Here is an 18,660-nt window from a genome sequence, read left to right on the forward strand (position 1 = left end):
AATAAAGATGGTGGGCTTATAGATACATATGATCAGTCAGATTAATCATTTAACATCAATGTATATCAGAAGTTGGCCCTACAGATACATTTTAAGACATAAAAAGACAATACAAATAAGAACCAGCTTTGTTTTCAAGTAAAAAGACAAGTCTAAGATTGCATTTCATCTCCCGTTCAATATCTGAAATCTGAATATTTTTCATAATAAGGAAGTTTTTAAGATGTCGCTGAAAAGCCAACTTTTTGTTTCTGCACACATGGAGACATCCAAGTTTCCACATCACACTGGTTTCATATACAAGTATTTTTGGCTTTCTTACTCTGTCTCAAATCACAGGGATACACATCACAACCGGAGATTTAATGTGGGCAGAGAAACCGATTAATGTGAATATAGTCTTCTACGATCAAACTCTGCACATGCATCAATCTGCACAGTGAAGCTTAACCACAGTCATAAAACACGAGACACATTTTTGAGCAAAGGCAGACTTTAATATCATTTACTTTATCCAGAATGTGGAAATCTGCAGTTGCATCTCCTGAGACAAAAAGGCAAAGCGGCTCTCATGTGTCCAAGCTGAAAAAGACCTTTGGGTAACGTCACATTTCACAAGAGCTGAGAATTAAACAACAACACACACTTCATTCTTCACTCCCTAAAATCTTTCTCTAACTACAAAGCACAAAGAAAAAGCCACCGTCTTAAGCTGGTTTTGAAAGATGAGTTAAGGCAAGGTTATTAGAGTACTTGCATTCCCAATTGGGACTTTATTACTTTATAAATCCATCTTTTGTCAAAACATTCAAGGATTCAGTAGTAATATTCCTCCTTTTTTTGTAGGAAATATAACATACAGCCCTTTATTCTAAATACAAACACCTACAGCAACATGTGCTTTATCCAGCTAAGCAAACACATGAATAACAATAACCTCCTCTGACCTACAGGGGTAGCCAGTACTCCCATCACCATCATTCATATGTCAGGCAGCTCAATCTGAGAGCAAGCGCTTCGTTTCTGTTCAGTAACTCGTTCATAAAGCCGGTTCTTTCTTATTCCTGCTTTTCCGTGATGCTCAGGAGATGACTCCGTGCTTCCTGCCCGTCTGGATGAAGGCGTCCACACACTGGTCGATGTCTTCGTCTGTGTGCGCCGCGGAGATCTGAACGCGGATTCTGGCTTTGCCCTTTGGCACGACTGGGAAGGAGAATCCGATCACGTAAATCCCTGCGGAGGAAGAAGAAGTGTTTACAAAGCTGGGAATATTTACCTTTTACCTTTTATCTTTATTCTTTCAATCAGATTTTTCAACAAAATTTCCTCTCTGTTGTCAATTTCTGACTTTATTTGAAATATTTCCACTTTATACTTCCTTACTTCTAAGCTTTATTTACAGTATTTTAAGAATTTATTAAAATGCTAAATAAAAAAACATCCTTTGAGTTAAATGTCACAATCCTTCGTTTAGGATTGCTTTAGTCGTTGCCTTGTTTTCTCACCTAGCTTCAGCATGTCTTCAGACATCAGAGAGGCCAGCCGAGCGTCTCCCAGCATCACGGGACAGATGGGGTGAGCCGAGCCGGAGATGGTGAAGCCGGCCTCCGTCATCTTGTTCCTGAACCTGAAACAGATTTCAGAGACACGCTCTTCATCTTTCTATCATATTCCTTTCTTTGTACGAACTGTGTGGGTTCAGAAGAAGAATGGGATTATGTTTGTATAGAAACTGACATAAAACCAAGGAGTAACACTATGAAACACACATATTTGATTTAATAAAAAAGACCACATCAGTCAACAGGACTGGGATTTGTGTTGGAGGAAACAGAAGCTTTAAAGGTTAGACTTTCAGTTCAGCCCTAGTTTTTCAAGACTGTGTCCAAGATGGATCAAAACATCCTTCAAGATGAGGCGTAACTCTATTATAAATCTGAAAGTATAAAATAAAGTATGCATGCTTTGTCTATGTGGCTCATAGTTAGATAATATGGCCTGAAGGCAGCGTGTGGGTGTTACTGAACAAGGTTAAATATAGAATATATAAGTACTTACTACAGTATAAATATCAGCTCTTTATTCCTAATTCCAACAACAGGAAAAAGACAGTTCCTCCTTCTGTGTGTTTCTGCAAATAAGATGTACCTTAATAGATGTTAGATTTCCCAACATATTCAGATTACACTGCAGAGGGCATGGTACTGAATAATAATGTATATGTAGCCTCATTCCCCAAAATGCACCAACACACATAACCCCACCCCCCCCTGAATCCAGCGCACCTCATGGTTTTGGCCGTCATGCTCTGTGAGATCTCATTGGATGCCAGCAGCAGCTCCACGGCCCGTTTGGCGCAGCCGACCACCGGGGGGGGCAGCGAGTTGGAGAACAGGTACGGCCGAGAGCGCTGCCTCAGCAGGTCGATGAGGGGCTTAGGACCCACCGTGTAGCCCCCTGAGAGAGGAACAGTATCAGAGTCTGAGAACTTTATTTAACCCAGGGGGAAATAGATAGATAAAGAATTGTTTGACATTTTAAGGATTTTTTTTCTGATCTGTTCCCCACATTTTGTACAGTATGTTATCAGAGGGATGGGTCAGGTGGAGGAACGTACCGGCTGCTCCTCCCAGAGCTTTCCCCAGGGTGGAGTTTACGATGTGAACTCTGTCCATCACTCCCAGCAGCTCGTCTGTTCCTCTGCACCCCGGGGGGGAAATCATTAGTCTATCCACTCAGAGAGACAGGATACTCAGCGGTGGACAAATAAATAAATCATAATTTTAAAAGTTTAAAGCATGAAGAAGAAATGCATCTCTTGCACGTTTGCATCACTCTGAAGGTGACCCACCTGCCTCGGGCCCCCAGGAACCCGGTAGCGTGGCACTCGTCGATGAACACCAACGCTCCGTACTGCTCAGCCAGGTCACAGATTCCTGACAGAGGAGCCACGTCTCCGTCCATCGAGAAGACGCCGTCCGTCACAACCAGACGAAGACGAGACGACTGAAGAGGAAGAGGAGGAAACAGCGTCCTGGAGATCAATACTTTGACCCTTATCTGACCCTCAGTAATGTGGCTTTAATGCAGCGTGACTTTAAATGGATATAGAGAATGACCTGTGTGACCTCCATCAAATACTGTGTGTCCAACATGAATCAGGATCCTTGCCCTGTGGAATCATTACGGGTTTCTGCACAGTAATGGTGTCCGTAGAGGAAGCTCTCACCTGAGCCTCTTTGAGCTTTGTCTCCAGGTCGCTGAGGTCCATGTGTTTGTAGCGCAGCCTCTTCGCTCGGCACAGTCGGATCCCGTCGATGATGGAGGCGTGATTCAACTCATCGGACAGAACCGCGTCATCTGGACCCAACAGGACCTGAGTGTCAGAGTGATGGGAGGTTAACACAAGCTAAAGAGATGTCCTACGACATAAAGTACACCAGTAAATACCCCACTAGTGGATTTATAAACAGCTGTCGCTAGCAAGTGTGTCAATGATACGACTAAACGTCATCACGCCCAACATTAGCCGCCTTTAGCTTAGCGGTGGTGACGTGAAGTCATGTGCCCGTGCTGTAGTTCCTTTATAGCCCAACATTAGCCGCCTTTAGCTTAGCGGTGGAGACGTGAAGTCATGTGACCGTGCTGTAGTTCCTTTATAGCCCAACATTAGCCTCCTTTAGCTTAGCGGTGGTGACGTGAAGTCATGTGACCGTGCTGTAGTTCCTTTATAGCCCAACATTAGACTCCTTTAGCTTAGCGGTGGTGACGTGAAGTCATGTGACCGTGCTGTAGTTCCTTTATAGCCCAACGTTAACTTTTTACTTCAGGGATCATAAAGTGGTATTCTGCTGAACTAAACGTGCAAGTATCATAAAGGTTTGTTTGACACAGATTATTATCTGCTATCATGCAAAATCACATGGAAGAATCCCGTTGGGTTTTTGTGGAGATGCTAACATGCTAATCAGATACGTCATCACTGCACCACTCTATAAGAGAGCACTTTCTCCTCCCTGACGTGTAAATACCTCAAAGAGTCCAGCGTTAGCATCAAAACAACTAGCATACAGGATGCAGTCCTCCCTCTCGTGGAACTCTGCTAGCTTCTGCTCCAGATCCTTGTGTAGATCCTATAAAAAAAAGGAGCAAAGTTAATACCTTTCATGAGACTTAGCTGCAACACAGCTTCTTTACGTTCTCATCCATGTAGCATTAGCAGCTATCGTACCTGTGTGCCACAGATGAACCTGACTGAACTCAGTCCAGCTCCGTGAGTCTTCAGAGCATCAACCCCCGCCTGGATCACCTCGGGGTGACTGGACAGCCCGAGGTAGTTGTTGGCACAGAAATTCAGTATGGCTGGAAGGGAAAGAGGTGAACATTAAGGGAGAAGAGGACTTTACTATTAAAATATGTTCAAGAATTACCACTATAAGCAGCTTAAACCCTGCGATAGAAATTGTGTTTTTCTTGGGAGCTAATAAAGCTAACACGTCTGAACAAAGGGAGACAGAAAACAATGCCTCCCTCCAGAGGAATAGTACTGAGTCAGTTTCACACATGAGGGGCCATGACCTCGAGTCAAAGGGCCGTTCATACATCAGCAGAGTCAAATTTTGGCAAAGGTACAAACTGAAGTGTGAATAAAGGCAGAACAACATATAGAAAATAGACTAGCTGCAGCAGAGGTAGCTTTTCTATTCAAATTATGTTTCCTTTTGCGATAAAAGTCAACTTTAAACGGATAAATGTTGAAGTTTTAAGCTTTTTAAAGACAATTCTGGTTTGTGTGTCCTCCAGTAACCTTACAATACTTCACTTACTGTAACTAGTTTGAGTCAACATGGGTTAACTCCGAGATAACAGTGGGAGGAACAGGAACACTGAACAACTACGGGAAGCTGTCCGAGTTGTATTCTGTATCCTTGAAATCTAACAGCTCTTTCTCAGCTCTGGGTTGTCATTCTTTTTCTACTAGTCAGCCGTTCTCAGAAACTAGTCGCCTTTTTGTCAGACAAGTTATTGCAAAATGAGCCTAACTAGTGCAACAAAGGGACATTTTTGACCCATACTAGTTAAAAAAACAAACAGTCACCTTGTGTGGGTGTATTTGGATCTCACTAGTAAATGAAGCATGAAGCATTTAATGTATCCAGTGAACATTTAGGGTACCACCAGGTCAAACTGTAAATATAACCAGCTTCACCAGTTAACTCACTACTAGTTACTAGTTGACTTAGTTTTAGTCACCTTCTTCAACAAGTTAAGACAAAAATGTTGATCGAGTTTCAGCAGGAGGTGAATTGAGGATTTCTATTGCCTCTCGAGTACAAAATACAAAATACCAACCAATCAGGACTCAGGATTTTCTCTTTATTCCACCTGCTTCCTTTGCCTCATGCACAGTAATAAGAAAGACTGAGGAAAGAGACATGTCTTTATGCTGCTTACCTGTTAACTAGTCAAGGCAACAATGCTGACCAGTTAACTAGTAAGGTGAAAATAGACTCCAGCTAATTGACTAATGAGAATCACTTTGATGATTCCAGCTAATTGACTAATGAGAATCACTTTGATTAATAGTATGTTACCATTAGTTGCACTAGTTGACCTCATATTGAACTCATTCCTCTTCAGTGCTAACCTTTAAATATACAGTCTATGGTGCCAAGTAGTCAAGGCAAACATGCTGAGTAGTTAACTAGTTAGGGTCTGTTTTGACCTAACTAGTAAACCAGTGAGGCTCTGTTTGTTTTTTTAGTGACCTACAGGAAATGCTCAAACAATCAAGCATGTGTCACATATACAGCTTCACTTACATGTTAACTGTCACCTTTCTTATGTAGCTATAGTACCAAATGGTGCGTTCAAAGACAACCAGGTTCCGTCGCAACAACGTCTTTTTGTACTAAGCATTTTACAAAGAACCACCGTAACCCACTCACTGCTGCGGCTGCCCTCCACGTTGATCTGCGGTCCCTGCTTCGACGTGATGATCCTCTCCGCCTTCCACGTCCCTGCGGCTCGGATCCCCTCCAGCTCGGTCTCCAGCACGGCTCTGGCTTCGGCGACAGCGGCGTAGCTCCGGTGGAGAGCCGGGGCCCAGGGCCGCAGGGCGACCCGGGCAGGAAGCACCAAACTCCGGGCAACTTTACCGAGAGACATAACGGTGAAGCTGGGATCGAGCTGTCAGACAAACGTGCAGCAAGGCAGAACGTAAAGATAGCAGGAGGGGCGGGGCTACGTCACGTAACCAAGGGAGGCGTATGTGCGGCAGACCAATCAGAGGACAGGACACTTGCGAGGCGGCTTGTTTTGACCAATCAGATTTTAGAGAGTGTTTACTGGCGTTATACAGCCAGGCTCTGATCCACCATAGCAGAGACGTGTTGCCTCACTGATTCAGTGTTGTTGTTTAGTTTTCTCTTTAATTTAAACAGCTTTACTATGTATAAAAGGTACAGAATTACAACTAAATACACATTTGTTTTGTCGGTATCATACAAACACTACAACACACACACACACACACACACACACACACACACACACACACACACACACACACACACACACACACACACACACACACACACACACACACACACACACACACACACACACACACACACACGTAACCCTATATTTCTTTCATTCTAATACATTCCATACACACACAAGTACTGTAATTGCTCTGTTGTCTGGTGGTGCATTCAGAAACACAGTAAGAGAGAAATACAGTTAATAATATAATAAAGGTTCATCTTCCTCCTATAAACAACATTAGTACTAATTGTATTAATTGCATGTATTGAAATAAACTCAATTAACAACAGATAGGATTTTAAAAAGTCTTGCGGTTTTCCCGTTCCTGCAAAGCCACAGACAGGATTATACACTTAATGCACATTCATTGACGTAAGAATAACAACAGGCCGACTTCCAGTTAATATTTCAGTTTAATATATGACAGCAGTGTGCCACGACTTCCTGTTGAACTTCAAGTAAGACATATTCACAGGGGAATGCTGGATGTAAAAAAACACCATCTTCCTCCTTCCAGCCTCTCTCACGTACGAGCTGACAGTGTCTGCTACTCATCACCATGACAATATACATATATATATTTAACAGCAATATATTACATCTATGTTGCAAAAGTCTCATAACAATATTATCTCTTTTGCTTTTTAACAGCAGGAAAGTAACCATATAAAATGTGCAAATGTTTGCATCCCACACATGGACAAACCCTCACAACGGCGTCACCGAGAACCTCCTCCCTTCATCAAATAACATTATTCTTATCGGTTAAAAAAACACGTTTGCTCCGCAGTACAGAGCAGTATTATACACAGCTATGCGTCCTTCAGATATGGGTTGTGATGCCCATTTGTCTAAAAGAAATCCTCATTTCCCAGCAGCTGGAGCTTCACGAGTGCTATTAGTGTTAAGTGTAGTTAAGACTCGGAGATGTTATCCTGAGAGGACGCTCGCACAGACGGGAGACGCTCGGCGGCTTTTGCTCGTCCCGCCAGAAACTTGTCGAACTCTGCAGAAGAGGAGGAGGAGGAGGAGGAGGAGGAGGAGGAGGATTAGATCAGAAAAGCTTTATTCTTCCTGCAGTTTTAATGCAAAGGAGCGTTGCAGAAAAAAAGGCAAAATGAAATGAGTAAACAAAGAACTCTGCTGGGTCAAAAGGCTTTCTGTTCCATGGTGTCTTTTTAAATCAGACTCACATATTAAATAAATAAGCCAGCACACCTTTAGAGAAGATTTATTTAAGTGGCAATTGCAGAAGTATACGCTTTGCAATGACTTATTTAATGTAGTTATTACTGAAAACCCTAGGGTCAAAGCAATCCTCACCTACCAAGTTAATGACAGAGTAATTGTTCTCTAACATCGAAATGTGCAGCGTGGCAGCAGTCTTTATAAATCAGATGGTAGCAAAGTTGAAGGTATTATGAGGCACCCATAGGTGGCACCACATGTCGAGTTAAGCCTCTGGTGCCACCTACAGTATGTGTCAAATGTACAAATATAAAGCAGCATGAGAAGGATGGGTAGAAATAAGAGGTTACATATTTAAGTAAAGAAATGTAATCAAAACCAGAGCCTGAGACACAGGTCAAAACATTCTAATCCCTAATCCTGGCCCTAATCCTCTCCTGCACTCTTCGGACTCGAGCTATTATAAATGTTTATTCTTTTTTTATATTTAAAGCCTCTATTGAGTTTTCCTAAAGGCGAATAAATGTGTCTATCGTCACATTAAAAATTGAAAGTAAAGTGAGCCTCACCTTCACTGGTCACTCCGTCTGAATCCTCAAAGTCATCGTACTGTGGCACAAACAGAGAAAACACACGCTGCTTTTAATATACACACACAGCTTGTGCAGTATCAGTAACATGGTTAAGATAATCAGAACATGTGAGGCAGTACAGAGACATGTCAGTCCATTTAAATCAAGGGTTGAAATATCTGGAGAGGGGAGGTGGGGGTTATGGAATAAAATGAGGTGATACTCAAATCATCACGACGCCTCTATATGTGATTAAAAACCAACATTGTTGGACCGTTTTTCCCCCCAGAATCCATAAGGGGACATCTATAGATAAATAACTAATAAAATAGGAGCTTATTTATGTTTCAGAGTAAACCACATACTGATGCAACCCCATGTGCATCCATGTGTTCCTATGGTTACACGACTGTCCGTCTTAGAAACTATATTATAACATCTACGTGAAAGAAAGGTAGGTGTTGAATTGAACAGGGATGCTCTTTATGTGAAGTGTGAGTGTGCAGTAAAACGAACTAACAGAGGTATAGATTTTGTAGATTTACCTCATCCTCCAGATCTAGCCATTTCTCAATATCATCCATCACGGTGTTCTGGTTGATGGGAATCTGAGAAAGAGAGCAGAGCGTTAGGACGGTCAGAGCAGAAACATGACAACAGCTGCTTGTCCTTGATGACAGATGCTACCAAACCACCACAAAATAAACTTAAAAACAAAGGAATAACCACGTGTTGGGAAGCAAAGCATAACAGGTATGATGTAGCATATCAGGCTAACCCAAACACTGTCATGCTGTGTGTTGGGCATCCGGAAACATGCAAACCATTGTGTTGTATCTCAATAGAGCGGTGCAGGGATGACCTATTTTTGTGAGCCGACCCTGAAGGCAGCATCTCCCTGGATCCCTCAACAAAAAGCCAATGAGATTTCTCTTTCTTTCCTTTCTTGTTTTGTTCAGCGGGATAATCTCCACATATTAACACCATGTTAAAAGTGAACGTCAGGCTGTAAAGGAACTACAGCACGGTCACATGACTTCACGTCACCACTGCTAAGCTAAAGGAGGCTAATGTTGGGCTATAAAGGAACTACAGCACGGTCACATGACTTCACGTCACCACCGCTAAGCTAAAGGCGTCTAATGTTGGGCTATAAAGGAACTACAGCACGGTCACATGACTTCACGTCACCACCGCTAAGCTAAAGGAGGCTAATGTTGGGCTATAAAGGAACTACAGCACGGTCACATGACTTCACATCACCACCGCTAAGCTAAAGGCGTCTAATGTTGGGCTATAAAGGAACTACAGCACGGTCACATGACTTCACCTCACCACCGCTAAACTAAAGGCGGCCAATGTTGGGCGTGATTATGTTTAGTTGTCTCCTTTTTAAATCCACCTGTGGGGTATTTACTGACGTATTTTATGTCGTAGAACAAAACGTTAATAAAAAACATTGACTTCGAGACGAGGGAGCCAGTAAGTGCTAAGATGCTAACTCATTCTGGGTTTTAGGACTCATTCCTGCACCACTCTATACCTGATACACCCAACCCCCAAAATGACCCAAACAAAAAGCAATCCAGAACACAGCAAAAGTAAATCAAAACCTCACGACCAAACCAAGACACAGAGGAAGGGGTGGAGAGGTGAATCAATGCAATGACACAGGTTTGTAACAGACGCACCATTCCCCTTTTAATCATCCAATCTAACTTTGGAGAGGAGCTGCTGGTGGAGGCCGGGCTGTCCTCCTTCATGATCAGACATAGAGTTCATTCAGGAGGAGAGAAGTTACTGACAGAGCAACACGCACATTAACCCAACCCAGGAGCCTTTCATAGGCCAGTGTTGCTCAGATCAGGCGTCCGACTTAGATTTACTTGAGTTGTGCAAAAATTAGTCAAATTTTTCACAAGTTTTCTTCCTTATGTTGTAATTTTTAAGTAGATCCTAAAAGTGATCATAGATTCAATCCGCAGTTTGTTTATTTATTTGTTTGCACCGGATTTAAAGCACCAACAACAACAGCTTTCTTGCCGCTGTTGTTAGGGTGCCATATCATATATATAACTGACATTCTTCACATTCGTTCCCCCGTTCTAATGTACCTTTTCACCTCTTCAAAGCATTCTCTTCATCGGTCCAAACCTCTGCATTTTGAGCCTTCATGTTTTACGTTACTAAAGTGAAACTTCCCTTCGACGCTACAGCAAGTCCTGGGTCAGAGTACCATGACATTGGCAACCGTGGAATACTACACATGTGAATACCAGCGTAGTTTATTCTGTTACCTTGGGAATCAGATTGACATATTTTTAGCAACCTTCTTATTTAATTTCCTTAATCATGAACAAGTTAAGGACTCCAGAAAACCCTTTTTGTTCGACCAGCCTCAGATAATTCTTTAACTAAAACTCACTGATTATGTAAAACTCAAGCAATAATCAGACTGCTGTCATTACCATCTTAAATGAAACTAATACACTATTGTATATATTTTCATATTCACATTTTTACTGTTATATGTTATAGTACAATGTGGAGTCTAGTTTATTTGATGCCTTTATTGCCTTTTTTAGAGATAACTTCTTATATTTATATACATATTTTATTGTATCTCTTTATTGAACATTTTTAAAGAATAACTTCTTTTATTTTTATATATTTTTTTATTCTATTTTACATTTTTTATTGGATTAATTTTTAATAGAACAACTATCATGGGATAAATAAAGTATTCTGGTTTCTTAAATAATCGGCTCAAACAGTGTGCACAATACCATGAATACATCGCACCCTTTTTACTCTTCTGCACATCAAACCCCACAAGTTTGTTAAGCTGAATAAGAAATTTCCACCCTGGATTTTTCTCCCAAAGATCCCTTCACATGCAGGAGAAAACTAACCCGTGTCGGAGGATAATTCTTGTGACTAAACCTGTTAAACTGTGAAAGGTGAAACTAAGAGGCGTCTCTTCTTACCGCTGCAGCGCTGTGTAGTCTGGAGTCCTGAGCCGGGCCGTCCACTTCACTCTGATCACTGAAACAGGAGATTTGTTCATTAGCTGAGCGCCAAGTAGGCTAATGAGAACTACTGACTCCCATCTCTACTGGGAGTAAGAGGGAATGAGCTGGAATTAAACAAATGAAAAGACCACAACTTTCTAAATCCCATTCCTGAGAATTTGCTGGAGAAGGAGCTGCCCCTGTTAGATTGTAAACAATGCGACGATAACAATAAGAAGTAACTTTCTTTGTTACTTACAAAACCTTTAATCCAGTGGTTCCAAACACATTTAACACCTTAAACCACAAAGGTTTTATGTTATTCAAAGCTAGAATCTGAAAAATATGGTGTTTTTATAACACTTTTTCCCACCAGGAACAGAAAGTGTTTCGTTTTGTTTGGTCAAATTTTAATTCATACAGAAAACACTTTTTATCTGCTATTTAAATATCTATTAATTACTTCTAGATCATTTGTTAAATGTATGTTTAGCTACTTATTTAAACCCTTTAATCCATTACTTTTCAACTGTTTATTACTTTTAGCTCGCTATTTCAGCGGTTTTTCATTGCTTTTAGGTGAGGATTTAAAAAGGTTAAGTCTTTACTTTTAGCCAGCTATTTTAACGGTAAATTCAATAATTTTAGGTAGCTAATTCATCTGTTAATTCCTTACTTTTACTCAGCGATTCTTTCTTGTCTGCTAGCTAGCTAACTACCTTTTCTCTTCTCTGTTCTTGTGACCTCCTCTTGGTAGAAATCACTGTTTACGTTACTTCCAAAAGTTAAATCTTTGCAAAAGTCATAAAAACTATGGTCTGTAGTTTCTATACCTTGGTCTTTGTTGAGTTGAGGCATTTATTCTCGGTGATAATGCTTCATCTGATTCACTCATACCTGCAAGAAGAACAGCAATAAGTTACCAGTGCATGGAATGAGAAGAAGCATACATACTCTCAACATGTATGTATTTATTCTGGAGAACTTACTGAGTCTCGCCATCTGACTGGACACACTGTCGCCTTTCGAGAGGCTGAACGAGCTGTCGTTGGTAACGGATGCAACGCCGGACTCAGGCGTCAAATCGAAGTCTGTGAGGTTGACGTATGTGTGACTCTGAGGGACGAAAAGTTAAAGTCCGTGATGCCAACGTGTTATAAAACTATGAGTGTTTGAACCGAGTCAAATATTACTGCCACGCTCTTTACCTTCTCTGCTGTGTTGTGCCCATTGGGTATTCGTCTCTCAAACCTGCAAACACCAGAAACAAATTAGTCGACAACATTTTGGCAGACATTTTTAATTCCATTACTTGTATCTGACATATTTAATTACAGAAAATGAATCAACTATCAAAGAGACATGGAATTACAGGTTGAAATATCCAGCAGCAGTATATAAAGTAATTCAATTAAACTGCAATTATCACTGAGATGAACAAATTAATGCATTAATATTCATAATTAAGTCATTTTCAAAAAGATATATGATTTGAAAACGGGCCATTACGCTTAAGAAGTACTTTTATTTATCCCATTGTATTTGTACTTACACTTAAGTAAGATTTTGAATGACTTTCACTTGTAACAGAGGATTTTCACTTGAGTAAAAATCCTTCATCCACTGCTGCACATATCAAAATACAACATGTTGAAATGCTAAAACCCTCTTGCTTTCTATATCAATAACATAGTACTGAAAGGTAGTGAACCTCTGGTAGCGGGTGAAGGCGGTGTTCATCTCGTCGTTGGCCGCCAGCAGCTCTTCGATCAGCTTCTCCTCGCTGAGCCGCGGCACCACCTTCACAATCCTGTCCTGCATTTCCTTACACACTGAGTATAACTGCTAAAGACACAACCAGACAAACAATGTGTGGGCGGGGGGGGGGGGTTTGAGGGGCCGATGGTTCACAGAGTGCATAAAGTACGAGATCAGTTAAGGGTATAGGGCACTGGCGCTCAACACCACTGCAAGGAAAATGAATTGTTGCCCATTAATAAATAACCATCAATCATTAATGATCAATCATGAGCAGTGTTTGCATTCATTTAGCTTAGCATCTCAACTGGTAATGTGTTACTTTTAGCTAACTACATCAACAGTTAGCCGAACAAATGGATTTCTACATGTATTATTAATGTTTAAGCTAACTATTTTAAATGTTAATTCATTAGCATTTCAATTGTTAAATCAATACTTTAAGCTAACTATTTAAAGAGTTAGCTCATAACTTTAAGCTAGCTCTTCCAATACATGGGCTAACTCCTTCAACAGAGAGATCATTACTGTAGCTATAGCTATCTGAGTGTTTATTGATTGCATTTAGCTTAGCATTTTAACAGTTATTGTGTAACTTTAAGCTTTCTATTTGAACTGTAATTCATTACACTACGTTTAGCTAACTTTGTCAATTGTTAATTACAAACATTAAGCTAACTATTTCAACTGTTAATCCATTACTTTTAGCAAACTAATATATCAACTGTTGATTCAGTACATTAGCTTAGCATTTCAACTGTTCTGTTGATTCAGTACATTAGCTTAGCATTTCAACTGTTCTGTTGATTCAGTACATTAGCTTAGCATTTCAACTGTTCTGTTGATTCAGTACATTAGCTTAGCATTTCAACTGTTGATTCAGTACATTAGCTTAGCATTTCAACTGTTCTGTTGATTCAGTACATTAGCTTAGCATTTCAACTGTTGATTCAGTACATTAGCTTAGCATTTCAACTGTTGATTCAGTACATTAGCTTAGCATTTCAACTGTTGATTCAGTGCATTAGCTTAGCATTTCAACTGTTGATTCAGTACATTAGCTTAGCATTTCAACTGTTCTGTTGATTCAGTACATTAGCTTAGCATTTCAACTGTTCTGTTGATTCAGTACATTAGCTTAGCACTGTTAAATCATAACCGCTAGCTACCTATTTTAAAAGTATTTTCATTACTTTTATCTAAATATTTTATTTATGTATTACTTATAGCTAACTATATCAACTGTTTATTCCTTAGCATACTAAGCTAACTATTTCAACAAGCTAGCTCTTTCAGCTGTATATACATTACCCTACCTTTAGCTTTACCTTAACTGTTCAACCCTTATTTTTAGCTAACTATTTTAGGTGTTAAGTGGTGTAGCTCAACATAAATAGTCCTTTCTCTTTGTTGTGTGTTTTACCTCCAGGAGCTCCATGTCAGCTTGCTTTACAGTGACAGGATCCAGCTGACTCATCATGTCTGACATCATGGTCAGGTTGGTTCGCACCACTCCCAGCTCTGTCTTCAGCTGCTTGATCTGCACAATCAATCACATCCCTGAATGAACACCCACAGTAGTTCCTTGCAGAGCCAAATATTGATATTTTAAAGTGTTTGACAGGAAATGTGAATAGGGCTGCCCTATATGGAAAATAATGATTATTTTAAGTCATACTTCGATCCCAATAGAGGAGGGATCAATATTGTAATTTTCATGGAGGAATATAAGTGTTTCGTTATGTCTGTAGGCTGGGATATCTCTGCAGCTCCACAAAACTAAATTGAAAATGGTATTTAACACACTTTCCTGTACATTTGCTGTACTCTATAGATTAATAAATACCTACTGTTGATACGTATATCTTCATTATGTTTTAACTTGCGTGTAAACTTGTAAACATGCTGCTGTTACAAAACTATTTCCCAAATTTGGATAATTAAATATATTTAATATAATGTCATTTTTAACTATAAACAAATATAAAGCTTCCAGCAATTTGAACATTGCACTTCTCCAAACTGCGATCACATTTTGATTAGTTGTGCAGCCCTTGTCGTGCAACAGCTTTTAACCCAACACAGGAAAGACCAGTGATGTATAGGAAAAACAGAGTCCAGTTTAAGAGCAAAAACATCTGTTTCTGATGCAGAAAGACCGTCACCTGGCTGGGAGTCAGAGCATTGTTCCCCTCAAGGGCCAGCTTTAGCTCGGATGTCTGAGGAGGGATGAGCGGAGGTTTGGAAGAGAGGAGCGTAGTGACAGCAGCACCGTTCACAGGGGCAGTCTAAAGCACAGAAACAAAGAGACCCGAAGGAGAAAAATCACCAGAGAGGACAGGAAGCAACCCGAATATCAGCACCAGACATGCCTCTTCTCACTAACTATCAGTTGTGTGAGATTATAGATTTGACCTTCAGTTTCTTATTGGGTCATTTGCACAGGATTTGTATCTCCAACAACAACAACAACAACAACAACACATTTTTTTTAGTGTTGTTAGGTTGAATAACAAGTGCTCCCAATGGTCCCTTCTCATGCACAGAAACAAAAAGACCCCAAAGACAAACGAACAAAGATGACAAGCAGCGACCCACATATCAGCACCAGACATGCTTGTACCTTTTTGGGTGCTTGGTCAGATGAGTACCCGTCCAGCTCAGTCATGGGGAACTCCAGCCCCTTCCTGCGCAGGTCTTCGTACACCGACACCACGCCCGTCAGGTCTGGAGAGCTGCGGAAAGCATCCGCCCACGCCTTAATGAGAAAACCACAGATATCATCAGAGAATAAAGCAACGTGACCACACCAAGACTCATTACAACATCAAGTAAACCCGGATTTAGTTTCAACATGCTGCTGCAGGGTTGCCAAACATGTTCTGTAACATTTGGTTTTACCTGTGCACTGTCATCAATCGAATTACAAAGCTGGCACTATAGACAACCAGAAAACTGTCTGCACGCTGGCTAGCATGAGTGTGCTTATTTCAGAATACAGCATTTATCTTAACCTAAGAAGGAAAAAGTACAAAAAAACTGAATAAAAGAAATGTAAAAATATCCAATAAATCAAAACATAAAAAGTTAAAATTAAATGTTGTGGATTAAAAGAAAACAAAATTGGAATAAAAAAAGGATAGAAGTAGATTCTTTATTTATCCAAGCATGAGAACATTAAGTAAAAATGTGCAATAAACCCTTTCGAATAAAACAGAATAAACATAATTATATAAAAATATGAAGTTAAAGTTAAAAAAAAGTTAAAAAATAAAATAAAATTAAATAAAAAAGGAAGTAAAAAAAAGTGCACAAAATACATATGTAAAAAGATGGGTATATCACAATATAGACAGTAATAATAAAGCTACAATAAAACCATATTATGCTCATTATCCTGGGGGTGAGGTAATTACAGTAGAGCCACATGACCTCACTAAGACCCATCACTAAACAATAACCCTGATTTTTTTCCCATGATGCCTCAGTGTTGCCTAACGTGTTGTGCGGCATATTTCTTATACCTGTATGATGCTGAGCACCCGGTCATGGACGACTAAAGGAGGGTTGTTCCTCGGGATGATCGCGCGCACCAGCACTCCCTCCACGAAATCCCGCGTCGTCACCAGGATGTGGAACCTGTAGCCGCAGTTCTTCACACACGTCTCCAGGACCTGACATTCAGAATCAGTACAAGTAAATTATATTTTACAACTTAAACCAACTGGGTATATTTACTCAAGTTCCTTAATGACATAGTCGTACTTTGGTTTTTCCATTTTATGCAGCTTAATAATCAGTTTTGTATCACTAATATCTCTATTAGTACATACACACCACTGGTTATATGATAAAACACACATTTGATGTATTTATTAAGGTTAAATATAGAATTTAATGTGCACATTTTTACTAAACTCCTTGTGTTTATGTAAATATTGTAATTCTATTCTGATTTGTCTTTTTATTCCTGCTTAATATACATACTTATATTCTATTTTCTCAGTTGATAAATATTTCTATGCTTTTTAACTTTTAATTATATATATTTTTAATTCAAATAATTGTACTTTATGTTACGTATTGCACACACAGTATATAAATATTGTTCTTTGTTCTTACAGTTCATCCAGCTGATAATTATTCCGTACTTTTTATATATTAAACACTTCAAGTATTTCACACTCACCGTGAGCGCCAGCATGACCTCCTTGAAGTTCTTGTTTCCCATAATCCTTTTCTTTAGGGCTCTGACGGCGTCTTTAGGTCTGCAAATCAGAAACATGTTCAACAGTCAGAGGAATGAAACCTCCAGAGAACTAATGTGTTCCTGATGCTGACAGATAACACACACACACACACACACACACACACACCCTTCCTCTGCGCTGTTGATGGCGTCGCAGATGTCCATGTTGAGGGCCCAGTCGTCTGATGGTAGGCTGGAGTTGGTCGCACTTTCTGTAAAAAATAAAGTAAAATACCAGGTTCAGTTATTAAACTGCACTTACATTAATAGTGTAGTAATAACAGTATAATCAAAAATAAATCCTTTATTATTATTAACCCATTTGTGTCCAATGTGCCACAATATTTGACGAAAAAAGCACACTTTTTATCAATAATTCAAGTAAGCAATTTGAAAAATGACTCATATTTAGAGTTTAATAAGTGTCTGACTGCTGTTTATTTAGTTATATATAACGAAATATGTGCAAAAAACAGTGTACTAGCTTAAGGTTGATAAGAAAAACTTGAATTTTAGCCAAACAGTTTGACCTATTATGAAGATTCAATACATGTGTGATAGGGAAACACATCACAGTAATCATTTCTCCTTAGCATTACACTTACTGCAGTACAGTGTGTTTTCTGATGTGTAGATATAGTGTTAGGCTATATTTATGTAAAAATGTACCGATTATGTGTGATAACAGGATCTAAATCTGATCTTCTATTCATCCAAATGAATAACTCTCAATTTCCATAATCCCTTATCACACAGACACACACACACATGCGGTGATTAAGCTACAGTTGGACGTGCATCTAATTTGGGTCAGGAGGATATGGCCCACTTTAAACAGACAGAATAACAACCAATCAAGTCGCTCCTCACCTCATCTAAGGCCCGCCTTCTTCCAAATCATTGGTTAGCGGCGGCGACAATCAAACAGAAACCCGTTGCTACACTACTAGGGTAATAAATGCACCTTAAATTCATTAAACACGTTTTATCTGGTGTATTTAAAACATGCTAATGCATAATTATAAGAGGGGAAGAAGCCTGAGGGTCATTAGCGGGATGCAGCCGGTAAAGGTGACAAAGCCTGCAGGATTTGGGTGTTTTTTAGCCCAAAATGCAATGAATTATGGTGGTATTTAAAATAACTCACCTATCCGCTGACCCACCGGCGTGCTGAACGGATTCCCCAGTAAAAACTCCATGTTGAGGCCGAAGAGAAGCAGCCTGTCCCCGGTCCGTCTGCACCGACCTGCCTCTCTGGTGCCGCTGCGCAACAGCAGGAGCGCTGCGTCATCTTTAAAGAGACAGCGCGAGGGTGCTGCACGAGGAGAGCTGC

The 18,660-nt window shown here is 40.0% G+C and overlaps 2 protein-coding genes across 6 annotated transcripts; both read right to left on the reverse strand.

The window, feature by feature from the left end:
• Window positions 1-481: 481 nt before the first annotated feature.
• On the reverse strand, window positions 482-6,218 carry gcat (glycine C-acetyltransferase). Its single transcript, XM_063902915.1, has 9 exons — window positions 5,949-6,218; window positions 4,232-4,362; window positions 4,032-4,133; window positions 3,230-3,376; window positions 2,852-3,006; window positions 2,618-2,700; window positions 2,286-2,457; window positions 1,506-1,627; window positions 482-1,233 (listed from the first exon to the last, which is right to left on the reverse strand). The coding sequence occupies exons 1-9, from the start codon at window positions 6,166-6,168 to the stop codon at window positions 1,082-1,084; spliced, it is 1,284 nt and encodes a 427-aa protein (XP_063758985.1). The 5' UTR covers window positions 6,169-6,218; the 3' UTR covers window positions 482-1,081.
• A 725-nt stretch (window positions 6,219-6,943) lies between these two features.
• Window positions 6,944-18,587, reverse strand: tom1 (target of myb1 membrane trafficking protein). Of its 5 annotated transcripts, none has more exons than XM_063904879.1 (16): window positions 18,475-18,587; window positions 17,455-17,539; window positions 17,268-17,346; window positions 16,603-16,752; window positions 15,702-15,836; window positions 15,244-15,366; window positions 14,502-14,618; window positions 13,032-13,162; window positions 12,529-12,571; window positions 12,310-12,436; window positions 12,154-12,217; window positions 11,297-11,354; window positions 10,001-10,066; window positions 8,855-8,917; window positions 8,307-8,346; window positions 6,944-7,555 (listed from the first exon to the last, which is right to left on the reverse strand). In XM_063904879.1, the coding sequence occupies exons 1-16, from the start codon at window positions 18,524-18,526 to the stop codon at window positions 7,464-7,466; spliced, it is 1,425 nt and encodes a 474-aa protein (XP_063760949.1). In that variant the 5' UTR covers window positions 18,527-18,587; the 3' UTR covers window positions 6,944-7,463. The 5 variants fall into 5 exon arrangements, with proteins under 5 accessions (XP_063760949.1, XP_063760948.1, XP_063760952.1 ...); XM_063904878.1 differs by having other exon boundaries at window positions 13,032-13,165; XM_063904882.1 differs by lacking the exon at window positions 15,244-15,366.
• Between the last annotated feature and the right edge of the window lie 73 nt (window positions 18,588-18,660).

The sequence above is a fragment of the Eleginops maclovinus genome, chromosome 16 (genome assembly GCF_036324505.1).
Source record: "Eleginops maclovinus isolate JMC-PN-2008 ecotype Puerto Natales chromosome 16, JC_Emac_rtc_rv5, whole genome shotgun sequence".
In the NCBI taxonomy this organism is placed as follows: Eukaryota; Metazoa; Chordata; class Actinopteri; order Perciformes; family Eleginopidae; genus Eleginops; species Eleginops maclovinus.

Bases quoted from the DNA above. Each gene is read 5' to 3' on its own strand.
- gcat (XM_063902915.1), bottom strand. From the start codon at position 6,168: ATGTCTCTCGGTAAAGTTGCCCGGAGTTTGGTGCTTCCTGCCCGGGTC. The intron at 3,377-4,031 runs GTATTTACACGT...TCTGACACTCAG, and splicing joins CTAACGCTGGACTCTTTGAG to GTCCTGTTGGGTCCAGATGA. The intron at 2,458-2,617 runs GTACGTTCCTCC...TTCCTCTCTCAG, and splicing joins AGCTCTGGGAGGAGCAGCCG to GGGGCTACACGGTGGGTCCT.
- tom1 (XM_063904878.1), bottom strand. From the start codon at position 18,526: ATGGAGTTTTTACTGGGGAATCCGTTCAGCACGCCGGTGGGTCAGCGG. The intron at 12,572-13,031 runs GTTCACTACCTT...TGGTGTTTGCAG, and splicing joins GCCTTCACCCGCTACCAGAG to GTTTGAGAGACGAATACCCA. The intron at 8,918-10,000 runs GTGCGTCTGTTA...TCTCTTTCTCAG, and splicing joins GGATGATTAAAAGGGGAATG to ATTCCCATCAACCAGAACAC.